The 26,620-nt window shown below is 43.6% G+C and overlaps 1 protein-coding gene across 1 annotated transcript in view; it reads right to left on the reverse strand.

Moving 5' to 3' along the window:
* The window catches only part of c25h20orf194 (chromosome 25 C20orf194 homolog), an 84,425-nt gene that overhangs the window by 43,685 nt on the left and 14,120 nt on the right, over positions 1-26,620 (reverse strand). The window contains exons 6-20 of the mRNA XM_036962462.1: positions 22,779-22,885; positions 22,248-22,325; positions 22,047-22,148; positions 14,693-14,884; positions 11,984-12,065; positions 11,850-11,886; positions 10,680-10,764; positions 6,982-7,058; positions 6,209-6,253; positions 6,044-6,089; positions 5,621-5,732; positions 5,432-5,502; positions 5,073-5,120; positions 4,894-4,984; positions 48-151 (exon numbers count right to left, since the gene is read on the reverse strand). Coding sequence (XP_036818357.1) covers positions 48-151; positions 4,894-4,984; positions 5,073-5,120; positions 5,432-5,502; positions 5,621-5,732; positions 6,044-6,089; positions 6,209-6,253; positions 6,982-7,058; positions 10,680-10,764; positions 11,850-11,886; positions 11,984-12,065; positions 14,693-14,884; positions 22,047-22,148; positions 22,248-22,325; positions 22,779-22,885 — 1,277 coding nt within the window. The remainder of the gene's footprint in view (positions 1-47; positions 152-4,893; positions 4,985-5,072; positions 5,121-5,431; positions 5,503-5,620; positions 5,733-6,043; positions 6,090-6,208; positions 6,254-6,981; positions 7,059-10,679; positions 10,765-11,849; positions 11,887-11,983; positions 12,066-14,692; positions 14,885-22,046; positions 22,149-22,247; positions 22,326-22,778; positions 22,886-26,620) is intronic.

Here is a 26,620-nt window from a genome sequence, read left to right on the forward strand (position 1 = left end):
TGGGAGACAGCCCATGTAACTGCCTGTGTTCTGGTAGAGAAACGTACCAGGTCATACAACTTGATCCTGCTGATGAGGCTCCTGGGTAGAGTGATGGTTCCGTACTGAGGATGGAGGAACAGGATGCCCTCTGTGAAGAAGCTCATCTTACCTGAAACACACAGACACAGGAGGTTAAAGGGACATCATTCACATTAACTACAGACTAACTCATTAACTAATTAAATAACTGACACACTGACTGGCTGGCTGACTGGCTGACTGACTGGCTGGCTGGGTGGCTGACTGGCTGGGTGGCTGACTGACTGGCTGGCTGGCTGGGTGGCTGACTGGCTGAGTGGGTGGCTGACTGGCTGGGTGGCTGACCGACTGACTGGCTGGCTGGGTGCGTTCGAGTGGATCACTATTTAATAGCCGTTGTTCCTGTTCCCAAGAAAGCTAAGGTACCTGAACTAAATGACTACTTCTGTCATCATGAAGTGCTTTGAGAGACGAGTCAAGGATCACATCACCTCCACCTTACCGCTTACCGCCCCAATAGAGCCACAGATGACGCAATCGCCATCACACTGCCCTAACCCATCTGGACAAGAGGAATACCTATGTAAGAATGCTGTTCATCGACTACAGCTCAGCATTTAACACCATAGTACCCTCAAAACTCGTCATCAAGCTCGAGACCCTGGGTCTCGACCCCGCCCTGTGCAACTGGGTACTGGACTTCCTGACGGGCCGTCCCCCACTGATCCTCAACACTGGGGCCCCACAAGGGTGCGTTCTCACCCCTCTCCTGTACTCCCTGTTCACCCACGACTGCGTGGCCATGCACGCCTCCAACTCAATCATCAAGTTTGCAGATGACACAACAGTGGTAGGCTTAATTACCAACAACGACGAGACAGCATACAGGGAGGAGGTGAGGGCCTTCGGAGTGTGGTGTCAGGAAAATAACCTCTCACCCAACGTCAACAAAACTAAGGAGATGATCGTGGACTTCAGGAAACAGCAGAGGGAGCACCCCCCTATCCACATCGACGGGACAGTAGTGGAAAAGGTGGAAAGTTTTAAGTTCCTCGGCGTACACATCATGGACAAACTGAAATGGTCCACCAACACAGACAGTGTGGTGAAGAAAGTGCAACAGCGCCTCTTCAACCTCAGGAGGCTGAAGAAATTTGGCTTGTCACCAAAAACACTCACAAACTTTTACAGATGCACAATCGAGAGCATCCTGTCGGGCTGTATCACCGCCTGGTACGGCAACTGCTCCGCCCACAACCGTAAGGCTCTCCAGAGGGTAGTGAGGTCTGGACAACGCATCACCGGGGGCAAACTACCTGCCCTCCAGGACACCTACACCACCCGATGTCACAGGAAGGCCATAAAGATCATCAAGGACAACAACCACCCGAGCCACTGCCTGTTCACCCCGCTATCATCCAGAAGGCGAGGTCAGTACAAGGTGCATCAAAGCTGGGACCGAGAGACTGAAAAACAGCTTCTATCTCAAGGCCATCAGACTGTTAAACAGCCACCACTAACATTGAGGCTGCTGCCTACATACATACTTGAAATCATTGGCCACTTTAATAAATTGACATAATAATGGTATCACTAGTCACTTTAAATATCACCACATGAATAATGTTTACATACACTACATTACTCATCTCATATGTAAATACTGTACTCTATACCATCCACTGCATCTTGCCTATGCCACACGGCCATCGCTCATCCATATATTTATATGTACATATTCTTATTAATTCCTTTACACTTGTGTGTATAAGGTAGTTGTTGTGAAATTGTTAGGTTAGATTACTCGTTGGTTATTACTGCACGGTCGGAACTCGAAGCACAAGCATTTCACTACACTCACATTAACATCTGTAAACCATGTGTATGTGACCAATAACATTTGATTTGGTCAAGTAGGTGACAATCGCTGGTTTCTGCCTTTCAAAGTGCGTTGCATTATGGGGGTAAAAATGGTCCGACTTGCACCGACATGTCGACTGCATAAACGTTACAAAAATCATGTGATCAAAGGTGATGACTGTAAGTTTCTGCAGTTGCTCTTCACCAACGTCATCCTGTAGCCCTCACCTGCATTGTGGGAGGATCTATTGTCAACCAATCATTAGGGTGTTTTTCTTTGACCCGTGTCAACGTGACCAAAGACGTGATTGAGACAGGAACCAACTTTGCCACAGTTCACGTAAACACTGGATATGTACAAATGAATGTGATATTTAAGGCCCTCTCTCTGTCCAATTGACTGTACATTGTTCACACAGTACCAGTCAAAAGTTAGGACACACCTACTCATTCCAGGGTTTTTCTTTATTTGTACTATTTTCTACATTGTAGAATAATAGTGAAGACATCATAACTATGAAATAACACATATGGAATCATGTAGTAACCAAAAAAAGTGTTAAACAAATGAAAATATATTTTATATTCTTCAAAGTAGCCACCCTTTGCCTTGATAACAGCCTTACACACTCTTGGCAAAGCTGTCCACCACCATGTTGCACTGAGCCTTGCTGTTGGAAACCAGTAGCACCGACTTCCGGCTGTCGCAGATGCACCTCCCACAACATAACTTGTCTATAGCGGTTGCTTTCGCCTTACTAATCTAACAAGACCACCAACTGACTGACTGACTGGTCGTGTTCCAGAGCATCAAAACAACTGCAGGCGACTGACTGATCTACAAATCACCTGGGATCATAAATAACTACTCATTTTAGATCCTCTCGAACACGGCCACTGGCTGGACTGACAGACTGGCTGAACTGGACAAACTAGCTGGCTGGCTGACTGACTAACTGACTGGAATAGAGGTTGACCGATTAATCGGAATGGCCGATTAATTAGGGCTGATTTGAAGTTTTCATAACAATCGGAAATCGGTATTTTTGGGCGCCGTTTTTAAATATTTTTTTTATACCTTCATTTAACTAGGCAAGTCAGTTAAGAACACATTCTTATTTTCAATGACGGCCTAAGAACGATGGGTTAACTGCCTCGTTCAGGGGCAGAACAACAGATTTTTACCTTGTCAGCTCGGGGGACCCAATCTTGCAACCTTACAGTTAACTAGTCCAACGCTCTAACCACCTGCCTCTCGTTGCACTCCACAAGGAGACTGCCTGTTACGCAAATGCAGTAAGCCAAGGTAAGTTGCTAGCTAGCATTAAACTTATCTTATAAAAACAATCAATCAACGACTGTTGTTGCTCCAATGTGTACTTAACCATAAACATCAATGTCTTTCTTAAAATCAATACACAAGTATATATTTTTAAACCTGCATATTTAGCTAAAATAAATCCAGGTTAGCAGGCAATATTAACCAGGTGAAATTGTGTCACTTCTCTTGCGTTCATTGCACGTAGAGTCAGGGTATATGCAACAGTTTGGGCCACCTGGCTCTTTGCGAACTGATTTGCCAGAATTTTACGTAATTATGACATAATATTGAAGGTTGTGCAATGTAACAGGAATATTTAGACTCATGGATACCACCCGTTAGATAAAATACGGAACGGAATAAACGTTTTGTTTTCGAGGTGATAGTTTCTGGATTTGACCTAAGGCTCGTATTTCTGTGTGTTTATTATAGTTAAGTCTATGATTTGATATTTGATAGAGCAGTCTGACTGAGGGGTGGTAGGCAGCAGCAGGCTCGTAATAGTCAAAGGTATATGGTTTAGAGAGAAATAGTCGACGCGTTATAATTCCTGTAATAACTTGCGGCTGAACTTGAAAGGGGTTCCTTCGTTATTTTACCGTTCATGTCTTCCATACAGAATGTCTTGATCTACTTCAGATAAGGTCTGTGTTTCGTGCAGGTTTAAACCACCTCTGTTCATGTCTTCCATAGAGAATGTCTTGATCTACTTCCAATAAGGTCTGTGTTTCGTGCAGGTTAGGGTGCAGGTTAGGGTGCAGGTTAGGGTGCAGGTTAGGGTTCAGGCTTAAACCACCTCTGTGTTTTGATACCCATGTAAATCTCACTAGGATAAGGTAACGTTTGTCAACATATTTTCATAAATCCACTCTACAAATTTTTTTTATTTTCGCTTATATTTAGCCAATATTGATCAGAGTTACCTTGCCCTATGGATATCTACACAGTTATAAAATTGGCAAGGTGGTGTAAGCCTACAAAAAACACAGACCTTATTTTAAGTGAATCTAAAAATATCCTATGGAATAAATGAATGAACCGCATTTCAGATTTTGCTAGAAGGTGTCATGGGAATTATGACTCGCACTTTGGTAGTCAATTCTTCCCATGCCCATTATTAAAATAGGATTTCCTGCATATAGAAAAGACAGTTTTTGTTTTCAACATTCATCACAGGTAACTTAAACTCTATTTTTATTCAAACAGTTGAGTATTTGTCTCCTAAGCAGACTCTTCAGTATCATTGTCACTTCAGAGCTGTGTGTTTTACAGATGGCAGAGAAAAGCAGAGCACCAGTGTGGGACTATTACATGGAATTGGCACCAGGGAAAGCAAGGTGTCTTATTTGTGATAAAGATGTATGCATGGGGTCAGCAACGGCTAAATCAAAAAATACCACCAACCTGTGGAATCACCTTAAGAACACCCATCCAAAAGCCCATAATATATATTATATTATGTTAAAATAAAAGTGTTCATTGTTCATTCAGTATTGTTGCAATTGTCATTATTACAAAAGTGTGTGTGTGTGTGTGTGTGTGTATATATTTATCGCCCGATTAATCGGTATCGGCCTTTTTTGTCCTCCAATAATCAGTATCGGTGTTGAAAAATCATAATGGGTCGACCTCTAGACTAAACTGACTAGCTGACTGGCGGGCTGACTACAGAGAGAGCAAGTATGTGTCACCTTCCTCTGGAGTGGAGAGCAGGCTGTTGGAGAACACATGAGCTGTGTCTGCTGTAGTCAAAGAGGTGCCCAGGCAGGTACCCTCCTCCTCCTGGGGATTAAACACACACAATACACATCAACACACTGACCAGCATGTCTCAATGTAATAACGGCAACATGAGCGGTTGTTGTCTGACCTTCAGCAGGACCTGGGCCTTCTCAGAATGCTTCACATCAGACTCCACCTAAAGCCATTAGGACACACAGTTAACAAGGGCTGTGAACGAGAGGATCAAATCCACAATGCATTATGGATTATGGACTGATCTACAAATAATAATTAGCATTTATGATGCAAGGTGATTTGCAGGTCAGTTGGCAGTCATTTTGAAGCCCTTGAACACGGCCATTTTGTTGAAAGTGACTTGATCCCTGGATGAATGGAGAGAGAGGAGAGGAAAGGAGAGAGGATTGAGGGGAGGAGAGAGGAAAGGAGAGAGGATTGAGGGGAGGAGAGATGAGAAGAGAGGAGAGATGAGGAGAGAGGGTAACATACCAGCCAGCAGACGTATCGAGGCAGAGCTGTCGTCAGGATGGTGTAGCAGCTGTCTGAGGAAACACTTCCATCTACAGGACAGACTCAACATTACAGTTCAACAGGAGGAACAACATGACTCACAGACACACAGTTTATAATAATAGGGAGTAGGCATCGGTCAGGCCTAACAGTATGTGTCTCTCTTACCTTTCTGTTGGATGTTGATGCTGGACACCAGGAAGGACTCAGAGAAGACTACAGAGCCCAGGTCTCCTTTCCCCCACTGGAGGTCTGGGATGTCGTACACTGACATGGACGCCTGGGACACACAACCACCACTATAAAGTATAACCCTTAACCCCTGACCCCTAACCCCACTGGAGGTCTGGGATGTCGTACACTGACATGGACGCCTGGGACACACAACCACCACTATAAAGTATAACCCTTAACCCCTGACCCCTAACCCCACTGGAGGTCTGGGCTGTCATACACTGACATTGACGTTTGGGAGTGATGGACAGAAAACACACATTGTAATTCATTCCAATCTAATCAATCAATCAAACACAGTGACATGCCTACCGCAAATGTTATGGAACAATTATCAGGTTGGAAGAATTGACTTACAGTTTTCACCAAGAAGCAGCTTCCTTCTTCACTCAGAGGAACAATTCTGAAAAGGAAAACAAGAAAGACGGAACATTCAGGAAAACAATGAGTCAATAAAAAGCCAGCTGACAACATTGAATCATAGTGTGAATAAACACTTTCTTTATAACAATCAGAACCCACCTGCCCTGGTTGTTCACAGCTTGGATGTGGAAAACACTTTTAGATCTGAGAGAGAAAACAACAGGTGAACACTTTATACTAGATCAGCTAGCGTCGTCATTCAGAGGACACTAATGAAACAACAGGTAGAACACTTTATACTAGATCAGCTAGCGTCGTCATTCAGAGGACACTAATGAAACAACAGGTAGAACACTTTATAATAGATCAGCTAGCGTCGTCATTCAGAGGACACTAATGAAACAACAGGTAGAACACTTTATACTAGATCAGCTAGCGTCGTCATTCAGAGGACACTAATGAAACAACAGGTAGAACACTTTATACTAGATCAGCTAGCGTCGTCATTCAGAGGACACTAATGAAACAACAGGTAGAACACTTTATACTAGATCAGCTAGCGTCGTCATTCAGAGGACACTAATGAAACAACAGGTAGAACACTTTATAATAGATCAGCTAGCGTCGTCATTCAGAGGACACTAATGAAACAACAGGTAGAACACTTTATACTAGATCAGCTAACGTCGTCATTCAGAGGACACTAATGAAACAACAGGTAGAACACTTTATACTAGATCAGCTAACGTCGTCATTCAGAGGACACTAATGAAACAACAGGTAGAACACTTTATACTAGATCAGCTAACGTCGTCATTCAGAGGACACTAATGAAACAACAGGTAGAACACTTTATACTAGATCAGCTAGCGTCGTCATTCAGAGGAATACAAAGGTAGAGTTGTTATCTATTGTGACAGGTGTGCTGGTACCTGAGAGCAGCTCTGTACTGAGGCAGGTGGACCGAGTCCAGTGCCAGATGGAAGGTATGCTCTGCTACGTCCTTCGCCTGGAAATATACACAAAATATACACAAGTTTCAGTCAGTAACCAAACACTCGTCCTCATCCAACGCCTACAGCATACCGCCGTGCCTAGCTAGTTACAGCATACCGCCGTGCCTAGCTAGTTACAGCATACCGCCGTGCCTAGCTAGTTACAGCATACCGCCGTGCCTAGTTAGTTACAGCATACCGCCGTGTCTAACTAGATACAGCATACCGCCGTGCCTAGTTAAGATACAGCATACCGCCGTGCCTAGCTAGTTACAGCATACCGCCGTGCCTAGCTAGTTACAGCATACCGCCGTGCCTAGTTAGTTACAGCATACCGCCGTGCCTAGTTAAGATACAGCACACCGCCGTGCCTAGCTAGTTACAGCATACCGCCGTGCCTAGTTAGTTACAGCATACCGCCGTGCCTAGTTAGTTACAGCATACCGCCGTGCCTAGCTAGATACAGCATACCGCCGTGCCTAGCTAGTTACAGCATACCGCCGTGCCTAGCTAGTTACAGCATACCGCCGTGCCTAGCTAGTTACAGCATACCATGCATAGCTAGTTACAGTATACCATGTATAGCTAGTTACAGTATACCATGCATAGCTAGTTACAGTATACCATGCATAGCTAGTTACAGTATACCATGTACAGCTAGTTACAGCATACCGCCGTGCCTAGCTAGTTACAGCATACCATGCATAGCTAGTTACAGTATACCATGCATAGCTAGTTACAGTATACCATGTACAGATAGTTACAGCATACCGCCGTGCCTAGCTAGTTACAGCATATCGCCGTGCCTAGCTAGTTACAGCATACCGCCGTGCCTAGTTAGTTACAGCATACCGCCGTGCCTAGCTAGTTACAGCATACCGCCGTGCCTAGTTAGTTACAGCATACCGCCGTGCCTAGCTAGTTACAGCATACCGCCGTGCCTAGTTAGTTACAGCATACCGCCGTGCCTAGTTAGTTACAGCATACCGCCGTGCCTAGTTAGTTACAGCATACCGCCGTGCCTAGTTAGTTACAGTATACCATGTATAGCTAGTTACATTATACCATGTATAGCTAGTTACAGTATACCATGTATAGCTAGTTACATTATACCATGAATAGCTAGTTACAGTATACCATGTATAGCTAGTTACAGTATACCATGCATAGCTAGTTACAGTATACCATGTATAGCTAGTTACAGTATACCATGTATAGCTAGTTACAGTATACCATGTATAGCTAGTTACAGTATACCATGTATAGCTAGTTACATTATACCATGTATAGCTAGTTACAGTATACCATGTATAGCTAGTTACAGTATACCATGCATAGCTAGTTACAGTATACCATGTATAGCTAGTTACAGTATACCATGTATAGCTAGTTACAGTATACCATGTATAGCTAGTTACATTATACCATGTATAGCTAGTTACAGTATACCATGTATATCTAGTTACAGCAAATGTGTGTATTGCTAGTTAGGTAGCTCAGTGGTTAGAGCGTTGAGCCAACAATGGAAAGTTTGCTGGATGGAATCACTGAGCTGACAAGGTAAAAATGTGTCATTCTGCCCCTGACCAAGGCAGTTAACCCAGTGTTCCCCTGACCAAGGCAGTTAACCCAGTGTTCCCCTGACCAAGGCAGTTAACCCAGTGTTCCCCTGACCAAGGCAGTTAACCCAGTGTTCCCCTGACCAAGGCAGTTAACCCAGTGTTCCCCTGAACAAGGCAGTTAACCCAGTGTTCCCCTGACCAAGGCAGTTAACCCACTGTTCCCCGGGCAGCGAAGACGTGGATTATGGCAGCCCCCCCCTCTCTGATTCAGAGCGGTGCACATGTCAGTTCAATGCATTCAGTTGAACCATTGACTAGGTATCCCCCTTTCCCTTTCAGTACACCATCTATAGCTAGTTACAACACATTTGTATAGCCAGTTATAGTACACCATTAGTTATTGTATACCATGTAAAGCTAGTTACAGCAAACGTGTAGCTAGTTATAGCAAACATACAAGGTGAGGTCGGAAGTTTACATACACTTAGGTTGGAGTCATTAAAACTCGTTTTTCAACCACTCCACAAATTTCTTGTTAACACACTATAGTTTTGTCAAGTCGGTTAGGACATCTACTTTGTGCATGACACAAGTCATTTTTCCAACAAATGTTTACAGACAGATTATTTCACTTCTAATTCACTGTATCACAATTCAAGTGGGTCAGAAGTTACAAAACACTAAGTTGACTGTGCCTTTAAACAGCTTGGAAAATTTCAGAAAATTATGTCATGGTGTTATACGCTTCTGATAGGCTAATTGACATCATTTGGAACTGGAGGTGTACCTGTGGATGTATTTAAAGGCCTACCTTCAAACTCAGTGCCTCTTTGCGTGACATCATGGGAAAATCAAAAGAAATCAGCCAAGACCTCAGAAAAAATATAGTAGACCTCCACAGGTCTGGTTCATCCTTGGGAGCAATGTCCAAACACCTGAAGGTACCACGTTCATCTGTACAAACAATAGTACGCAAGTATAAACACCATGGGACCACGCAGCCGTCATACCGCTCAGGAAGGAGACGCGTTCTGTCTCCTAGAGATGAATGTACTTTGGTGCGAAAAGTGCAAATCAATCCCAGAACAACAGCAAAGGACTTGTGAAGATGCTGGAGGAAAAAGGTACACAAGTATCTATATCCACAGTAAAACGAGTCCTATATCGACATAACCTGAAAGGCCACTCAGCAAGGAAGAAGCCACTGCTCCAAAACCGCCATAAAAAAGCCAGACTATGGTTTGCAACTGCACATGGGGACAAAGATCGTACTTTTTGGAGAAATGCCCTCTGGTCTGATGAAACAGATGTTTGGAGGAAAAAGGGGGAGGCTTGCAAGCTGAAGAACACCATCCCAACCGCGAAGCACGGGGGTGGCAGCATCATGTTGTGGGGGTGCTTTGCTGCAGGAGGTGCACTTCACAAAATATATGGCATCATGAGGAAGGGAAATTATGTGGATATATTGAAGCAACATCTCAAGACATCAGTCAGGAAGTTAAAGCTTGGTTGCAAATAGATCTTCCAAATGGACAATGACCCCAAGCATACTTCCAAAGTTGTGGCAAAATGGCTTAAGGACAACAAAGTCAAGGTATTGGAGTGGCCATCACAAAGCCCTGACCTCAATCCTATAGAACATTTGTGGACAGAACTGAAAAAGCGTGTGCGAGCAAGGAGGCCTACAAACCTGACTCAGTTACACCAGCTCTGTCAGGAAGAAATGGGCCGAAATTCACCCAACTTATTGTGGGAAGCTTGTGGAAGGCTACCCGAAAAGTTTGTCCCAAGTTCAACAATTTAAAGGCAATGCTACCAAATACGAATTGAGTGTATGTAAACTTCTGACCCACTGAGAATGTGATGAAAGAAATAAAAGCTGAAATAAATAATTCTCTACTATTATTCTGACATTTCATATTCTTAAAAATAAAGTGGTAATCCTAAATGACCTAAAACAGGGAATATTTACTAGGATTAAATGTCAGGAATTGTGAAAAACTGAGTTTAAATGTATTTGTCTAAGGTGGAAGTAAACTTCAGACTGTAGCTAGTTGGAGAAATGACTATCACCTTAGTAGCACTAGTGGTGTTGGAGTAGCATTTGATTCCAGCCAGGACCGACTGGACGGCTGCTGCATAGATCTGAGAGAGAAGACTGGAAGAGAGATAGATTTAACACCGTACATACACTACATGAACAGAAGTATGTGGACAGCTGCTCATCCAACATCTCATCTCACGTTGGGCCATGTAGTGTAATATGTACATGTTCTACATAATATTCAGGCATCATCTTCTAGAGCAGGGGTTCCCAACAGGTTTCACTGAGGCCAAACGGGGGGGGGCAAGGACATACCTCACCCCCACCTGCACGTGTGCGCACGCCATGACCAATTCTACGGGCACAAGCACTGTTCAACTGTTCAAACCCCTCTTGTTGGCGGTGAGAACATTTTGCAGGTTTAAAGCAAAACTGTCTAATGTGAATTCATATGTTATTTGAGTGAATCAAACATTACTACAAAATCTATGGACTAAAAAAAACGTACCTGGGCTAGTTGATCTGGACATTTCGGACAAGTTCTAAATATCTCTCTAAGGTCTGTAATGACTGACATGACAAGAGGAGCTGATCATGCACTACCCAAGATAGAAATATCACCTCGTGCATTCTACGGTTACAACTTCCAAGAGAAAGTTCAACGCTGGTCTGAGTTCCTGAAAACTCCACAGTTTGGTAACCACTGTTCTAGAAGAGATATATTTAACACCTTATATAATATGTAGATCTAGAGGAGATATATTTACCACCTTATATAATATGTAGATCTAGAGGAGATATATTTAACACCTTATATAATATGTAGATCTAGAGGAGATATATTTAACACCTTATATAATATGTAGATCTAGCAGAGATATATTTAACACCTTATATAATATGTAGATCTAGAGGAGATATATTTAACACCTTATATAATATGTAGATCTAGAGGAGATATATTTAACACCTTATATAATATGTAGATCTAGCAGAGATATATTTAACACCTTATATAATATGTAGATCTAGAGGAGATATATTTAACACCTTATATAATATGTAGATCTAGAGGAGATATATTTAACACCTTATATAATATGTAGATCTAGAGGAGATATATTTAACACCTTATATAATATGTAGATCTAGAAGAGATATATTTAACATGTTTGGACATGTTGTCTTGGTGAACTTACAGCAGTTCTGTTTTCTTCTGTTGCATGTTGTCATTCCCTGCAAGGGAAACATCAGATATTAGGTCTACAGACAGTCAAATAGCTATGGTAGATCTAACAAACAGTTTAGTGTATACATTATGGGCTATGTTTACCTAGGTAGGGGATGTGAGTGGTTCCAAAGAAGTAAGTCCTGGAGCAGGCTAAAGATCCTTTAGGAGCCACACACTGGAGAACCTGACAGACAAGGACAGATTACAGAGTGCTCTAGGGAGACCAAGCCCAACATGGACTGCCAAGCCATCTCATTAAACATGCACACACAACACTAATAGTCTAATCTGGATAGGGGTTAGGTAACAGTATAATCTGGATAGAGGTTAGGTAACAGTCTAATCTGGATAGGGGTTAGGTTACAGTAGAGGAACAGTCTAATCTGGATAGGGGTTAGGTAACAGTCTAATCTGGATAGGGGTTAGGTAACAGTCTAATCTGGATAGAGGTTAGGTAACAGTCTAATCTGGATAGGGGTTAGGTTACAGTAGAGGAACAGTCTAATCTGGATAGGGGTTAGGTAACAGTCTAATCTGGATAGGGGTTAGGTAACAGTAGAGGAACAGTCTAATCTGGATAGGGGTTAGGTAACAGTCTAATCTGGATAGGGGTTAGGTAACAGTAGATGAACAGTCTAATCTGGATAGGGGTTAGGTAACAGTCTAATCTGGATAGGGGTTAGGTAACAGTCTAATCTGGATAGGGGATAAGTAACAGTCTAATCTAGATAGGGTTTAGGGTGCTCTCACCATGTGTTTGGTTAGATAGGGGTTAGGGTTTAGGGTGCTCTCACCATGTGTTTGGTGAGATAGGGGTTAGGGTTTAGGGTGCTCTCACCATGTGTTTGGTTAGATAGGGGTTAGGGTGCTCTCACCATGTGTTTGGTTAGATAGGGGTTAGGGTGCTCTCACCATGTGTTTGGTTAGATAGGGGTTAGGGTGCTCTCACCATGTGTTTGGTTAGATAGGGGTTAGGGTGCTCTCACCATGTGTTTGGTTAGATAGGGGTTAGTGTTTAGGGTGCTCTCACCATGTGTTTGGTTAGATAGGGGTTAGGGTGCTCTCACCATGTGTTTGGTTAGATAGGGTTTAGGGTTTAGGGTGCTCTCACCATGTGTTTGGTTAGATAGGGGTTAGGGTGCTCTCACCATGTGTTTGGTTAGATAGGGGTTAGGGTTTAGGGTGCTCTCACCATGTGTTTGGTTAGATAGGGGTTAGGGTTTAGGGTGTTCTCACCATGTGTTTGGTTAGATAGGGGTTAGGGTGTTCTCACTATGTGTTTGGTTAGATAGGGGTTAGGGTGCTCTCACCATGTGTTTGGTTAGATAGGGGTTAGGGTGCTCTCACCATGTGCTTGGTTAGATAGGGGTTAGGGGTTAGGGTGCTCTCACCATGTGTTTGGTTAGATAGGGGTTAGGGTTTAGGGTGCTCTCACCATGTGTTTGGTTAGATAGGGGTTAGGGTTTAGGGTGCTCTCACCATGTGTTTGGTTAGATAGGGGTTAGGGTTTAGGGTGCTCTCACCATGTGTTTGGTTAGATAGGGGTTAGGGTTTAGGGTGTTCTCACCATGTGTTTGGTTAGATAGGGGTTAGGGTGCTCTCACCATGTGTTTGGTTAGATAGGGGTTAGGGTGCTCTCACCATGTGTTTGGTTAGATAGGGGTTAGGGTGTTCTCGCCATGTGTTTGGTTAGATAGGGGTTAGGTAACAGTCTAATCTGGATAGGGGTTAGGTAACAGTCTAATCTGGATAGGGGTTAGGTAACAGTCTAATCTGGATAGGGGTTAGGTAACAGTCTAATCTGGATAGGGGTTAGGTAACAGTCTAATCTGGATAGGGGATAAGTAACAGTCTAATCTAGATAGGGTTTAGGGTGCTCTCACCATGTGTTTGGTTAGATAGGGGTTAGGGTTTAGGGTGTTCTCACCATGTGTTTGGTTAGATAGGGGTTAGGGTTTAGGGTGCTCTCACCATGTGTTTGGTTAGATAGGGGTTAGGGTGCTCTCACCATGTGTTTGGTTAGATAGGGGTTAGGGTGCTCTCACCATGTGTTTGGTTAGATAGGGGTTAGGGTTTAGGGTGCTCTCACCATGTGTTTGGTTAGATAGGGGTTAGGGTGCTCTCACCATGTGTTTGGTTAGATAGGGGTTAGGGTGTTCTCGCCATGTGTTTGGTTAGATAGGGGTTAGGGTGCTCTCACCATGTGTTTGGTTAGATAGGGGTTAGGGTGCTCTCACCATGTGTTTGGTGAGATAGGGGTTAGGGTGCTCTCACCATGTGTTTGGTTAGATAGGGGTTAGTGTTTAGGGTGCTCTCACCATGTGTTTGGTTAGATAGGGGTTAGGGTGCTCTCACCATGTGTTTGGTTAGATAGGGGTTAGGGTTTAGGGTGCTCTCACCATGTGTTTGGTTAGATAGGGGTTAGGGTGCTCTCACCATGTGTTTGGTTAGATAGGGGTTAGGGTGTTCTCACTATGTGTTTGGTTAGATAGGGGTTAGGGTGCTCACCATGTGTTTGGTTAGATAGGGGTTAGGGTGCTCTCACCATGTGTTTGGTTAGATAGGGGTTAGGGTGCTCTCACCATGTGTTTGGTTAGATAGGGGTTAGGGTGCTCTCACCATGTGTTTGGTTAGATAGGGGTTAGGGTGCTCTCACCATGTGTTTGGTTAGATAGGGGTTAGGGTGCTCTCACCATGTGTTTGGTTAGATAGGGGTTAGGGTTTAGGGTGCTCTCACCATGTGTTTGGTTAGATAGGGGTTAGGGTGCTCTCACCATGTGTTTGGTTAGATAGGGGTTAGGGTGCTCTCACCATGTGTTTGGCTGGGGTCCCCTGGGGTCCGGTGTTGCGGACCTGGTGTCCATCAGAAGGGAAGTTGAAGGAGTAGCTGTGAAGGTTCTCCATGGAGGAGTGGCTCCCAAACAGAACCAAGGGCTGCCGTCTCCTGCTGCTGTCAGCGATGTTACTGGAGATCAGGCCATGAGAGAAATAACTCCGGAACGCCTGGGGATTTAACAGACATTTAGTCAATGGTTTGGTTTGCTCACTAACAAACCAACATAGCAACCTGTACTTGGCCAACTAGAGAACATGTGTTAACTCCCCTGCCTGAGCCCAGACTGTAATAATGTAGTTATAGATAACATGTAGCTATAGACAACATGTTAAGTTACCTCCCCTGTCTGAGCCCCAGACTGTAATAATGTAGTTATAGACAACATGTAGTTATAGACAACATGTTAAGTTACCTCCCCTGTCTGAGCCCCAGATTGTAATAATGTAGTTATAGACAATATGTAGCTATGTTAAGTTACCTCCCCGGCCTGAGCCCAGACTGTAATAACGTAGTTATAGATAACATGTAGCTATAGACAACATGTTAAGTTACCTCCCCTGTCTGAGCCCCAGACTGTAATAATTAAGTTACCTCCCCTGTCTGAGCCCTAGACTGTAATAATGTAGTTGTAGACAATATGTAGCTATGTTAAGTTACCTCCCCTAGTCACACCTCCATCCCTAGTGCCTGGTCATATCTCCATCCCTAGTCACACCTCCATCCCTAGTCACACCTCCATCCCTAGTCACACCTCCATCCCTAGTCACACCTCCATCCCTAGTCACACCTCCATCCCTAGTCACACCGTCATCCATAGTCACACCTCCATCCCTAGTACCTGGTCATATCTCCATCCCTAGTGCCTGGTCATACCTCCATCCCTAGTCACACCTCCATCCCTAGTCACACCTCCATCCCTAGTCACACCTCCATCCCTAGTGCCTGGTCATATCTCCATCCCTAGTCACACCTCCATCCCTAGTCACACCTCCATCCCTAGTGCCTGGTCATATCTCCATCCCTAGTCACACCTCCATCCATAGTCACACCTCCATCCCTAGTACCTGGTCATATCTCCATCCCTAGTGCCTGGTCACACCTCCATCCCTAGTACCTGGTCACACCTCCATCCCTAGTGCCTGGTCATATCTCCATTTCTAGTACCTGGTCACACCTCCATCCCTAGTACCTGGTCACATCTCCATCCCTAGTACCTGGTCATATCTCCATCCCTAGTACCTGGTCACACCTCCATCCCTAGTACCTGGTCACACCTCCATCCCTAGTACCTGGTCATTTCTCCATCCCTAGTACCTGGTCATATCTCCATCCCTAGTACCTGGTCACATCTCCATCCCTAGTGCCTGGTCATATCTCCATCCCTAGTGCCTGGTCATATCTCCATCCCTAGTGCCTGGTCATATCTCCATCCCTAGTGCCTGGTCATATCTCCATCCCTAGTACCTGGTCATATCTCCATCTCTAGTCATATCGATGTCCCTAGTACCTGGTCATATCTCCATACCTAGTACCTGGTCATATCTCCATCCCTAGTGCCTGGTCATATCTCCATCTCTAGTACCTGGTCATGTCTCCATCCCTAGTGCCTGGTCATATCTCCATCCCTAGTACCTGGTCACACCTCCATCCCTAGTACCTGGTCATATCTCCATCCCTAGTACCTGGTCATATCTCCATCCCTTGTACCTGGTCATATCTCCATCCCTTGTACCTGGTCATATCTCCATCCCTAGTACCTGGTCATGTCTCCATCCCTAGTACCTGGTCATGTCTCCATCCCTAGTACCTGGTCACACCTCCATCCCTTGTACCTGGTCACATCTCCATCCCTAGTACCTGGTCATATCTCCATCCCTAGTACCTGGTCATATCTCCATCCCTAGTACCTGGTCATATCTCCATCCCTAGTACCTGGTCATATCTCCATCCCTAGTACCTGGTCATATCTCCATCCCTTGTACCTGGTCATATCTCCATCCCTTGTACCTGGTCATATCTCCATCCCTAGTACCTGGTCATGTCTCCATCCCTAGTACCTGGTCATATCTCCATCCCTAGTACCTGGTCATGTCTCCATCCCTAGTACCTGGTCATATCTCCATCCCTAGTACCTGGTCATGTCTCCATCCCTAGTACCTGGTCATATCTCCATCCCTAGTACCTGGTCATGTCTCCATCCCTAGTACCTGGTCATGTCTCCATCCCTAGTACCTGGTCATGTCTCCATCCCTAGTACCTGGTCATATCTCCATCCCAGTACCGGGTCACACCTCCATCCCTAGTCATATCTCCATCCCTAGTACCTGGTCATATCTCCATCTCTAGTACCTGGTCACACCTCCATCCCTAGTCATATATCCATCTCTAGTACCTAGTCATATCTCCATCCATAGTACCTGGTCACATCTCCATCCCTAGTATCTGGTCACATCTCCATCCCTAGTATCTGGTCACATCTCCATCCCTAGTACCTGGTCATGTCTCCATCCCTAGTACCTGGTCATATCTCCATCCCTAGTACCTGGTCACACCTCCATCTCTAGTACCTGGTCATATCTCCATACCTAGTGCCTGGTCATATCTCCATCCCTAGTACCTGGTCATATCTCCATCCCTTGTACCTGGTCATATCTCCATCCCTAGTACCTGGTCATATCTCCATCTCTAGTACCTGGTCACACCTCCATCCCTAGTCATATATCCATCTCTAGTACCTGGTCACATCTCCATCCCTAGTACCTGGTCACATCTCCATCCCTAGTATCTGGTCACATCTCCATCTCTAGTACCTGGTCACATCTCCATCCCTAGTACCGGGTCACACCTCCATCCCTAGTCATATCTCCATCCCTAGTGCCTGCATTATTGATTGCCACATGGCCTTAAATTATACCAATTCGTTTTTCCTTGGTCGCCCATGCTATTTCAATATTTCATTAATAAATTAGATTTTTCCATTCTGTTAATTATGGTAGATTAATTGATTGCCAAGTTTTTAATATACATTTTTTTCAAGATGAGAAATGAGAATCGTCCAGTCCATTGGGTATCTCACTATACAACCATATGACATGTCTTGAAATATACAGACAGACGGATTAAAAGGAAGTTTACATTGTAATACCTCTGGCAGCCAACTTTCTAGCTCCGCCCACATATTCCAGACTATATCGCATTGCCAGAAAGCATGGATTATTGAGTCATTATTATTTTTATACTTAATCCACGTGCTGCAAAATGTGTGAATATTGTCTATTGTATAATACATTTTACACATGAATTCTACACACTCTCTATTCAATGTGTTTTCTCTGTCATCAAAATGGAGGTAACACATGATCTCTCTGAAGTAGTCTGGTGAAATGGTTTCTCCAAAGAAAGGTATCCCATACAGTACATGTCTCAGCAGAAGCTCTCCATATACACGCTCTCGCCACCGAAATACTTCACGGACATACAGGATTGAAATGAACGCTTCCAGCTCATCAACAGACAGATCCCAGGCATCCCTTGCTCCCTGTGCACCTCAGCCACAGTATGTGCTGTAGCATGTTCACGTCACATAAACAATGAAAGCAGGCGAGTGTGTTGCGGATGTACTTTTGTGCTTGAGATGTAGAGCCTGCTCTCTCAGCGATGACATTTTGTGCTGATAATCGGCCCGTAGCATTGTCACCGGCTGGTTCTATCCAAATGGTGAGTCCCTTCCTTTCTCCTGTCTCACCATTTCATTTAATTGCGGCCGTTCTGGCTTTTTTTGCGCTTAGGCCTTGGATGTGCAGGTTCAGGCTGATGCTCAGAGTCATGATTCATTTCTTCCCCACCATTTTCAATCTGATCTTGTAACAGCGCTAACGCAGCACGTGCATCAAGTCGTCTTGGTCTTCTTGCCATTGTAAATTATGCCAGCTCTCAGTGTGAAGCCTACTCCCAATAGGAACGGAGTAGACTGACTAGACTGCTGTGATTCGCTGAACTGATATAGGGTACATACCATTTTAAGATGAGGTATATAATTAGAATGGATCAATTCAATAGATTAAATGGATGATGACATAATGCTGCATCGTTCGCTTCGTCTCGCTCATCCATTCTCCCCCTTCCTCCCCCATCATACCTTACTTTATTTATGTAATCTGTTGTTATATATGTGATATTAGTTTCGTTCTGTTCCGAGACAATTATCCGGGTGATTATCAAGTGGGCACGGCACCTTCCACTGTTGGGAGAAGGAGCGAAGCAGGCCCTACTGTCGGGAAAAGAGGGGCAATGGGGAAAACCCTTAAAAAATATATTTATGACATACACTCCTAAAACTGGTTATAACTCCAGTTGTGTTTGTGATATTAAGATTCTAACACTGACAGTGTGTTATATTCACTACTGATCAAAAGTTCTAGAACACCGACTCATTCCAGGGTTTTTCTTTATTTTGACCATTTTCTACATTTTAGAATAAAAGTGAAGACATTAAAAAATATGAAATAACACATATGGAATCATGTAGGATTCAAAAACGTGTTAAACAAACCAAAATATATTTTATATTTGAGATTCTTTAAAATTGCCACCCTTTGCCTTGATGACAGCCTGGCACACTCTTGGCATTCTCTCAACCAGCTTCACCTGGAATGCTTTTCCAACAGTCTTGAAGGAGATCCCTCATATGCTGAGCACTTGTTGGCTCAATTTGGTTGAGTTCGGGGGATTGTGGAGGCCAGGTCTACTGATGCAGCACTCCATCACTCTCCTTCGTGGTAAAATAACCTTTACACAGCCTGGAGGTGTGTTGCATAGACTGAAAAACAGCTTCTATCTCAAAGCCATCAGAGTGCTAAACAGCCATCACTAACTCAGAGAGGCTGCTGCCTGCACTTAGACCCAATCACAGGCCATTTCAATAAATGGATCACTAGTCGCTTTAAACAATGCCACTTTAAACAATGCCACTTTAATAATGTTTACATATCTTACATATTACATATCTTACATTACTCATATCACATGTATATACTGTATTTTATACCATCTATTGCACCTTGCCCATCGCTCATCCATATACCTACATGTACATATTCTCATTAACCCCTTTAGATGTGTGTATTAGGTAGTTCTTGTGAAATTGTTAGATTACTTGTTAGATATTACTTGTTAGATATTACTGCACTGTAGGAACTAGAACCACAAGCATTCGCTACACTCACGTAAACATATGCTGAACATGTGTACGTGACCAATAACATCTGCTGACCATGTGACCAATAACATCTGCTGACCATGTGTACGTGACTAATAACATCTGCTAACCATGTGACCAATAACATCTGCTGACCATGTGACCAATAACATCTGCTGACCATGTGTATGTGACTAATAACATCTGCTGACCATGTGTATGTGACTAATAACATCTGCTAACCATGTGTATGTGACTAATAACATCTGCTGACCATGTGACCAATAACATCTGCTGACCATGTGACCAATAACATCTGCTGACCATGTGACCAATAACATCTGCTGACCATGTGACCAATAACATCTGCTGACCATGTGACCAATAACATCTGCTAACCATGTGACCAATAACATCTGCTAACCATGTGTACGTGACCAATAACATCTGCTGACCATGTGACCAATAACATCTGCTGACCATGTGACTAATAACATCTGCTGACCATGTGTATGTGACCAATAACATCTGCTGACCATGTGTATGTGACTAATAACATCTGCTGACCATGTGTATGTGACTAATAACATCTGCTGACCATGTGTATGTGACTAATAACATCTGCTGACCATGTGACCAATAACATCTGCTGACCATGTGTATGTGACCATTAACATCTGCTGACCATGTGACCAATAACATCTGCTGACCATGTGACCAATAACATCTGCTAACCATGTGACCAATAACATCTGCTAACCATGTGTACGTGACCAATAACATCTGCTGACCATGTGACCAATAACATCTGCTGACCATGTGTATGTGACCAATAACATCTGCTAACCATGTGTATGTGACTAATAACATCTGCTAACCATGTGTATGTGACTAATAACATCTGCTGACCATGTGTATGTGACTAATAACATCTGCTAACCATGTGTATGTGACCAATAACATCTGCTAACCATGTGTATGTGACTAATAACATCTGCTAACCATGTGTATGTGACCAATAACATCTGCTAACCATGTGACCAATAACATCTGCTAACCATGTGTATGTGACCAATAACATCTGCTGACCATGTGTACGTGACCAATAACATCTGCTAACCATGTGTATGTGACTAATAACATCTGCTAACCATGTGTATGTGACCAATAACATCTGCTAACCATGTGTATGTGACCAATAACATCTGCTGACCATGTGTATGTGACCAATAACATCTGCTAACCATGTGTATGTGACTAATAACATCTGCTGACCATGTGTATGTGACTAATAACATCTGCTGACCATGTGACTAATAACATCTGCTGACCATGTGTATGTGACCAATAACATCTGCTAACCATGTGTATGTGACTAATAACATCTGCTAACCATGTGTATGTGACCAATAACATCTGCTAACCATGTGACCAATAACATCTGCTAACCATGTGTATGTGACCAATAACATCTGCTGACCATGTGTACGTGACCAATAACATCTGCTAACCATGTGTATGTGACTAATAACATCTGCTAACCATGTGTATGTGAACAATAACATCTGCTAACCATGTGTATGTGACCAATAACATCTGCTGACCATGTGTATGTGACCAATAACATCTGCTGACCATGTGACCAATAACATCTGCTGACCATGTGACCAATAACATCTGCTGACCATGTGACCAATAACATCTGCTAACCATGTGACCAATAACATCTGCTAACCATGTGTATGTGACCAATAACATCTGCTAACCATGTGACCAATAACATCTGCTAACCATGTGTATGTGACCAATAACATCTGCTGACCATGTGACCAATAACATCTGCTGACCATGTGACCAATAACATCTGCTAACCATGTGTATGTGACCAATAACATCTGCTAACCATGTGACCAATAACATCTGCTAACCATGTGTATGTGACCAATAACATCTGCTGACCATGTGACCAATAACATCTGCTGACCATGTGTATGTGACCAATAACATCTGCTGACCATGTGACCAATAACATCTGCTGACCATGTGTATGTGACCAATACCATCTGCTGACCATGTGTGTGTGACCAATACCATTTGATTTGACTGCTTTAGCAGTTCTAGTGTTAAGTTACCTCCCCTGCCTGAGCCTCAGACAGTTCCAGGATAGACAGATGGCTCTCGATGTCAAAGCTGGAGAAGAAACTGCTCCACTGCTTCTCAAACAACACCAGGTCCTGGAAGAGACACCATACCAGAGTCAGTGTGGCCGTCACAACACGCTGGTCCAACATCTACTCACAGGTGTGTGGTGCGTTCAAGCTCAGAATGGTTACCTCAGTCAGCAGGTTGTCTAGGGACACAGGGTCCAATCTGGTGTAGGTCTGCCACAGCTTCTCACTAATGTCCATCAACTGGAACACACAGCAACAGTACACACATCCAGTCAATCATTTCCGAGAAGTAACCCAAACTCCTTGCTACGGCCAAATGCAAGTTTCTTCTCTGCAATGAGTCTGGATCCGAGTACCTCTCCGACGATTATTATAATGCAAACACATTCTAACCGTTCGGATTGGTCCCAGAAAGATGTGTTCTGGCTCTGGCCCAACCTAAGTGGGTAAAGCAGTGTTTAGAAAACGTGTCATTGGCTTTAATACTCTGATTGGTTAGAGATGATCCAATTGCTGATGACTTTATTTTTGTACAATGCTCCTCGTGACCACAAATGTCTGTAATGTATGTAGCAAATGTCTGTACCACTCAAATTAAATGGAGACGTAATTATTTTACTAACTATTCTGCCATGGACCTAAGGTTAGACAATTTCCCCCTACAATTTGTATTAGTAATATGGAGTGAGGTACCTTGTATTTCATGGTGAAGAAGCTTCCTCCACCGATCCCCTCCAGAGCGAAGGCCTGAATGATGGGCCACTTCTCTATCATAAACATGTCAAATGTCTGGATGTGGCCTGAAACAGCACAGTTTCTCATTTACATATAAACACTACACATCCCAAACCGTCACACTATAAAACAAGTTGCTGGTTACAGTTCAATTATGTTACAATTGTTCAATTAGTTGTTTGCTTCATTACATAAGTGGAACAATAGAAGTCACGTCGGAGGCTGTTAAGCAATTACTGGTTACCAAGGAAGTAGTTATAGAGGAGTAATTACTGGTTACCAAGGAAGTAGTTATAGAGGAGTAATTACTGGTTACCAATGAAGTAGTTATAGAGGAGTAATTACTGGTTACCAAGGAAGTAGTTATAGAGGAGTAATTACTGGTTACCAAGGAAGTAGTTATAGAGGAGTAATTACTGGTTACCAAGGAAGTAGTTATAGAGGAGTAATTACTGGTTACCAATGAAGTAGTTATAGAGGAGTAATTACTGGTTACCAAGGAAGTAGTTATAGAGGAGTAATTACTGGTTACCAAGGAAGTAGTTATAGAGGAGTAATTACTGGTTACCAAGGAAGTAGTTATAGAGGAGTAATTACTGGTTACCAATGAAGTAGTTATAGAGGAGTAATTACTGGTTACCAAGGAATACCTTTTCCGCATGTATTAAGTGTGTTTGTTATTCTGTGTTATCATTTACTTAGCTAATAAATAAATAATTAAACCAATTTGAGTATCAAATCAAATTTGTCACATGCATAGACCTTACAGAGAAATGCTTACTTACAAGCCCTTAACACAACTTTTTAAACTGCATAAAACAGATAAGTAAAAAATAAGAAATAATTAAAGAGCAGTAACAAAATAACAGTAGTGAGGCTTTATACAGGGGGTACCAGTACAGAGTCAATGTGCGGGGAACAGGTTAGTCAAGATAATTGAGGTAATATATACATGTAGGTACAGTTAAAGTGACTATGCATAGATAATAAACAGAGAGTAGCAGCAGTGTAAAAGAGGGGGTCCAGGGGGGGACAATGCAAATAGTCTGGGTAGCCATTTGATTAGCTGTTCAGAAGCCTTATGGCTTGGGGATAAAAGCTATTAAGAAGCTTTTTGGACCTAGAATTGGCGTTCCGGTACCGCCTGCCGTGCGGTGGCAGAGAGAACAAGTCGATGACTAAGGTGGCTGGAGTCTGACAATTTTCAGGGCGTTCCTCTGACATCGCCTGGTGTAGAGGTCCTGGACGGAAGGAAGTTTGGCCCCAGTGATGTACTGGGCCGTAAGCACTAACCTCTGTTGTGTCTTGCGGTCGGAGGCCGAGCAGTTGCCGTACCAGGCAGTGATGCAACCCGTCAGGATGCTCTCGATGGTGCAGCTGTATAACCTTTTGAGGATCTGAGGACCCATGACAAATCTTTTCAATCTCCTGAGGGGTAATAGGCTTTGTTGTACCCTTTTCACAACTGTCTTGGTGTGCTTGGACCATGATAATTTGTTGGTGATGTGGACACCAAGGAACTTGAAGCTCTCAACCTACTCCACTACAGCCCCGTCGATGAGAATATGGGTGTGCTCTGTCCACCTTTTCCTGTAGTCCACAATAATTTGTCTTGATCACATTGAGAGAGAGGTTGTTATCCTGGCACCACACGGCCAGGTTTCTGACCTCCACCCTATAGGCTGTCTCATCGTTGTCGGTGATCAGGCCTACCACTGTTGCGTTCTTGGTAAACTTAATGACGATGTTGGAGTCGTGCCTGGCCATGCAGTCATGGGTGAACAGGAAGTACAGGAGGAGAATGAGCACGCACCCCTGAGGGGCCCCTGTGTTGAGGATCAGAGTGGCAGATGTGTTGTTACCTACACTTACCACCTTGGGGTGGCCCATCAGGATGTCCAGGATCCAGTTGCAGAGGGAGGTGTTTAGTCCCAGGGTCCTTAGTTTAGTGATGAGCTTTGAGGGCACTATGGTGTTGAACGCTGAGCTGTAGTAAATTAATAGCATTCTCACATAGGTGTTCCTTTTGTCCAGGTGGGAAAGGGCAGTGTGGAGTGCAATAGAGATAGCATCATCTGTGGATCTGTTGGGGCGGTATGCAAATTGGAGTGGGTCTAGGGTTTCTGGGATAATGGTTTGTGTCACTGGGCAGCTCACAGCTGTGCTTCCCTTTGTCGTCTGTAATAGTTTGCAAGCCCTGCCACATCTGACGAGCGTCGGAGCCGGTGTAGTACGATTCAATCTTAAGTCTTGTATTTACGATTTGCCTGTTTGATGGTTCGCCGGATGGCATAGCAGGATTCCTTATAAGCGTACGGGTTAGAGTCCCGATCCTTGAAAGCGGCAGCTCTACCCTTTAGCTCAGTGCGAATGTTGCCTGTAATCCATGGCTTCTGGTTGGGGTATGTACATATGGTCACTGTGGGGACAACGTCCTCGATGCACTTATTGATGAAGCCAGTGACCAATGTGGTGTACTCCTCAATGCCATCGGAAGAATCCAGGAACACATTCCAGTCTGTGCTAGAAAAACAGTCCTGTAGCTTAGCATATACGTCATCTGACCACTTATTTTTTGAATGAGTAGTGACTTATCGATGTTATGGATGAGCGTGTTTGTTTGTTCTGTTACCCTCTCTCTCAATCTCTGTAGCTTCCGGGTACGCTGGATAAGGACCCGAGCTAAGGGAATTGGGCGGACTTTGTCGTGCCTGTCCCGAATAGCCCATTAATGTAAATGGGCATATTGAAAGACACTATGTCAGTAGTGATGTAATTTTGGAAATGTTATATTGGGATATTGTTTCATAAAAAACATGTTGCAATGTATATACTTTAGTATATTTAGTGAATGGAAAATGTAGGTTTGAATAGGTAATTGCATAATGAATTAGTGTTAATTGTTCTAATGGGAGGGGCTTCCCCAACAAAAGGAGCCTCTTGAGCTGTGAATGGGGCAGCATTGTTTTTAGCTGGCCCATAAGGTATATGTTTGATGGCAGTACTGTTGTTTTTGTTCAGGAATCACTATGTTAATAAACACCCTGAAGCACAGAAGACCTTTTGCGGCTCCGCCATCTTTTTTATTTTTGATAGAGGTTAGGTTTTCCAGTATAGCCTTCTGGCCTACTCTACGTGACACCCCGCCAGCTGTCGTCGTTCTATCCATGTCGTCGTTCTGCCACGACTCGGTGAAACATTATAGTCTTTAATGTCCCATTGGTTGGATATTCATGAACGTAGCTTGTCTATTTTGCTATCCAATGATTGTACGTTGGCTAATAGGACTGATGGTAGAGGCAGATTACCCAGTCGTCGTCGGATCCTTACAAGGCACCCCGACCTATGTCCTCGATATATCTCCGTCTCTTTCTCATGCGAATGACGGGGATTTGAGCCTTGTCGGGTGTCTGAAGTAAATCCTTCGGCTCCGACTCGTTAAAGAAAAAGTCTTCTTCCAGACGGTGGCGGAAACATTATGTACAAAATAAGTTACAAATAACACTAAAAAACACACACAGTAGCACAATTGGTTAGGAGCCCATAAAACAGCAGCCATCTCCTCCGGCGCCATTCTGCAACTTAGGTCTGTACTGAATCATAAGTAAGGCTGGGGTTTTTGCAGATGCAGGAGGTTACGACTGTTCAGAATGATGATATGAGACGAGGTTATGAATAATACGTTGACCGTTTTATGGAGGTAATAGGTAAAGACCTTCAGAATTTAATTCGGGAGATGGTAACAACCGCTCTCGTGGTGCCCCAAATCCTAATGAGTTAATTGTTACATGATTCATTTA

This window comes from Oncorhynchus mykiss, chromosome 25 (genome assembly GCF_013265735.2).
Source record: "Oncorhynchus mykiss isolate Arlee chromosome 25, USDA_OmykA_1.1, whole genome shotgun sequence".
Lineage (NCBI taxonomy): Eukaryota > Metazoa > Chordata > Actinopteri > Salmoniformes > Salmonidae > Oncorhynchus > Oncorhynchus mykiss.